This window comes from Bidens hawaiensis, unplaced genomic scaffold, assembly GCF_021521415.1.
Source record: "Bidens hawaiensis isolate Kalapana, Puna unplaced genomic scaffold, B.hawaiensis_p1.1 tig00025023_1, whole genome shotgun sequence".
In the NCBI taxonomy this organism is placed as follows: Eukaryota; Viridiplantae; Streptophyta; class Magnoliopsida; order Asterales; family Asteraceae; genus Bidens; species Bidens hawaiensis.
Window position 1 is genome coordinate 62,036 of NW_027493984.1, and position 3,317 is coordinate 65,352.

Genomic DNA, 3,317 nt, shown 5'->3' on the forward strand with positions numbered 1-3,317 from the left:
TAACAAGATTAATGGCTAAAATAGGTTTTCCGGCACCGGATTCCGGCGGCCAGACAATTATCGAAAAGACGGGGGAGAGGGGTGGCGGGGTTGGGTAATTATATTAATTTAATATATTTTGATTAAATGTTTCAATTTAGTCCCTGGACTTTATAACTTCTTTTAATCCTAAGTTGAACTCTAAATTACAGAAAAGGTCCTTGCATTTTTAGATATTATATTTTATGTTAAATGTTTATGATTTTGGATAATTACGCTTTTCACCCGTAAATTTCGTTTAACCATAAAACTTGGAATATTTGAAAGTAATAACGAACCACCATTGGATATCAAATGTCAGAAATATTTTTATTAATGATAATTAATAATGATAGTACATCAAAATGACCCAACGGGTCGGGTTAACAAATACAAATTGAAAAGTAACGAATGTTACAGTATGAGACCTATACCATGTCATGTACTCCTTGCTAGCAATGAAAGAGTCGGACAGTTGTTCTGTAACAACTGAACTAGTGCGGCCAAACCATGAAATAATATACTCTCTATGTTCTTCAAACCAGTCAACACGCCGCCCACCGACATGTCTGATATTGTGCAATTTATTATGATCTTCAACACTCAAAAGGGTTTTGGTAGGAATTGGCTTAAACATACCAAATTGTCTTAAAACCCTACTAGGAATGTGGGATTTGACAACGTACTAACATATGAGATAAGTTTCACTCCTCCAAAAAATCTTGACCGTTTCAACAAATTTCAGGAAGATTTTGTAGAATATTATCATACGGGGACCAAAAAAATTGAAACTCGGATAAAGAATGAAGCATTGACCGGTAGACGCCCATAACGTGTGAGGGGTTGTGACGACGTGATAGCGGACTACGCCATCTTTGTATAAAAACGCAGGTTAGTGAATTTTTTTAAACATATATATAATACATTTCAACATATTTTATAAAATAAATTATCAAATAATAATATATAACGTGAACCATAAGGTCTACTCCAGTCAATTTCATAAAAAGTTTTTGGAGCTATTGAGGGAAATCTTTCCCAATCCCTAAACTGCAACAGTAGCATAGCACCGCCAATCTCTATCGACTTAGGATCAAAGGCTTTACAAAGATTTCTATATAAAACTGCAAGAACGACACTTCCCCAACTAATCTGACCGCATTGATTTAAATCGTTTATGTGATTTAAAAATTTGACGTGGAAAAAGTTGTTAGCGGATTCGCAAAATAATGTTCCACCGATTATAAGTAAAATTATCGCTCTTGCTCGTTGCATACATTGAAGTTCGGTGGCATTATCATGAAGTTTAGTCTCCTCGATGGTGTCCATAACAAACTTCATGTTTATTCTTTGTGAACTTATTTCTTCACCGGTGATCTCTATACCAGTCAATTCTTGAAAACTTGTTATAATTTCATCATTTGACCATTTTCTTTCAATACCACACAATACTGTACCCTCGACTCGTAAACCAAACAAAACTGCCACATCTTGTAAGCTTATAGTTACTTCTCCGAATGGCATATGAAACGTGCGTGTTTCAGGACGCCATCTTTCAACTAATGCGGATATTAAAGCATTGTCAACCCTCCGTGTCTCACATTGAAAAATGCCATCAAAGCCAGCCGCACGAATATAATGCATAACATTTTCAGATAGTGGATGTTTACGAAGGTAAGACCACAATTTCTCATCACACATTCTCAACCTAAGTACACCCTCATCTTTCAAATTCTCTGGTTGATAAAATGCATAAATAGCTCTATGATTATTTCTTAGAAACAACAAATCATTGACCAAAGGACCTGAACTGAAATGTTGTGCCATTTTTTAATGTGAACAATAACAAATAATATTGAAGATGATCAAGGTATGGTGATGAAGTTATCTGAGAAATGACTTCAGATGACGAATGTATAAGAGTTTTTTTAACGTGATTTTTGTTAATATATAAGAGTTTTTTATTCATCATGTTTGGATTTTGTGGGTGCATGTATCATGCATGTGACTCTGCAAAGGTTCTTTAAGTACAATATAAGCTTTGTAGTTGTGTTGTCCATAACCATTTTCTTTCATTTTCAAGAGATTCTCTGTAAAGTTGTATCCTTTTCTATTCTTTAATTTATTTTCATAATTTTAGCATGTGAAGACAATATAGGTTTATTCGTAGCTGATCATAGGCCCTTAATAGCTAATATCAAGTGAAATTAACGTTATTCGTCAATACTAAGGGCTAGTAGTAGCTGGTGTGACCTCATTCTTACTCGCCACTATCAAATGCAATTAACTTTATTCGCCACTATCAAACGCAATTAACCTTATTCGCCACTATCAGATGCAAATAAGATTCTCTCACCTGACAACCCTCTTACACACCTATACCAAAAACCTTATTCGCCACTATTAAAAGCAAATACCCCATTTGTGATTAAAAAACAAAGTCAGCCCCCCAAGTGATAGAAATCTTAAATAAACATTATTTAAAAAAAATCCATAATGGACAACCCGAATCTAGAGGTATTCTATTTGGAACACCCTCTAAGTAAAACAATCGACTTTTATTGGAACCAATCCCACTGAATAAAAGCCATCTACCAAATTGCTACCGGTATTTGAATCACTATCTCAATACTTCTCAGTAATTTTTACCGAAAAAAAATACTCGAGCAGTCTCCCTTCAAAAACCAATAATCCAATTTTGAAGTGAATTAAAAACCATTCATATTACTTCATAAGTTTTTATAATGACAAGACTTCCCTACCATTTAAGAGTACACTTCCAATCCCACAAAAATAATAGACTAGCCCGATCTCTTGAACTGTAACCCTATCTTTAATCTTGCAATTTTCATTAGCCTCAATCGCATACAGTGATTCATGTTGTATATTTTGGTTAGTTTATAACCTAAAATCAATCAATTCAACATAAAAACAAACCTGGTAATCTTTAATGTGATTGTTGATGGAGAAATTGCAACCTGGACTATTCTCTTAATCGTTTAATCACTATCAGATAAACCTATTTGTGGGTTACACACAATGATTTATCGGATAAGACAGAGAACTCTTCATGGAATTGAATTTATTGTTTCTTGTATATGGATGAAGAACTAGAGAACCCTGTAACCGTTGTTCTCTCCTTTTCAACCGATCGAGAGCTTAAAAAAATTCCATGGGATTATAACATCAGTTTGTTTTAAACTAAAAACCCATATGAGCCCAAATCAATAATTAGAAGCCCACTTTACATTATACTTAAGCCCAAATATAATTACAAAGCCGAAATAACTCCCACGTCA

General features: G+C 34.1%; 1 protein-coding gene across 1 annotated transcript; it reads right to left on the reverse strand.

The window, feature by feature from the left end:
• Positions 1-456: 456 nt before the first annotated feature.
• On the reverse strand, positions 457-1,845 carry LOC143570742 (protein MAINTENANCE OF MERISTEMS-like). The gene is made up of 2 exons (XM_077056317.1): positions 1,296-1,845; positions 457-587 (listed from the first exon to the last, which is right to left on the reverse strand). Exons 1-2 carry the CDS (start codon positions 1,843-1,845, stop codon positions 457-459), a joined length of 681 nt encoding a protein of 226 aa, XP_076912432.1.
• Between the last annotated feature and the right edge of the window lie 1,472 nt (positions 1,846-3,317).

Excerpts from the sequence above, each read along its gene's own strand:
- LOC143570742 (XM_077056317.1), bottom strand. The coding sequence starts at position 1,845 with ATGGCACAACATTTCAGTTCAGGTCCTTTGGTCAATGATTTGTTGTTT. Across the intron at positions 588-1,295 it reads TAATGCCACCGAACTTCAAT|ACATGTCGGTGGGCGGCGTG; the intron begins GTATGCAACGAG and ends GCACAATATCAG.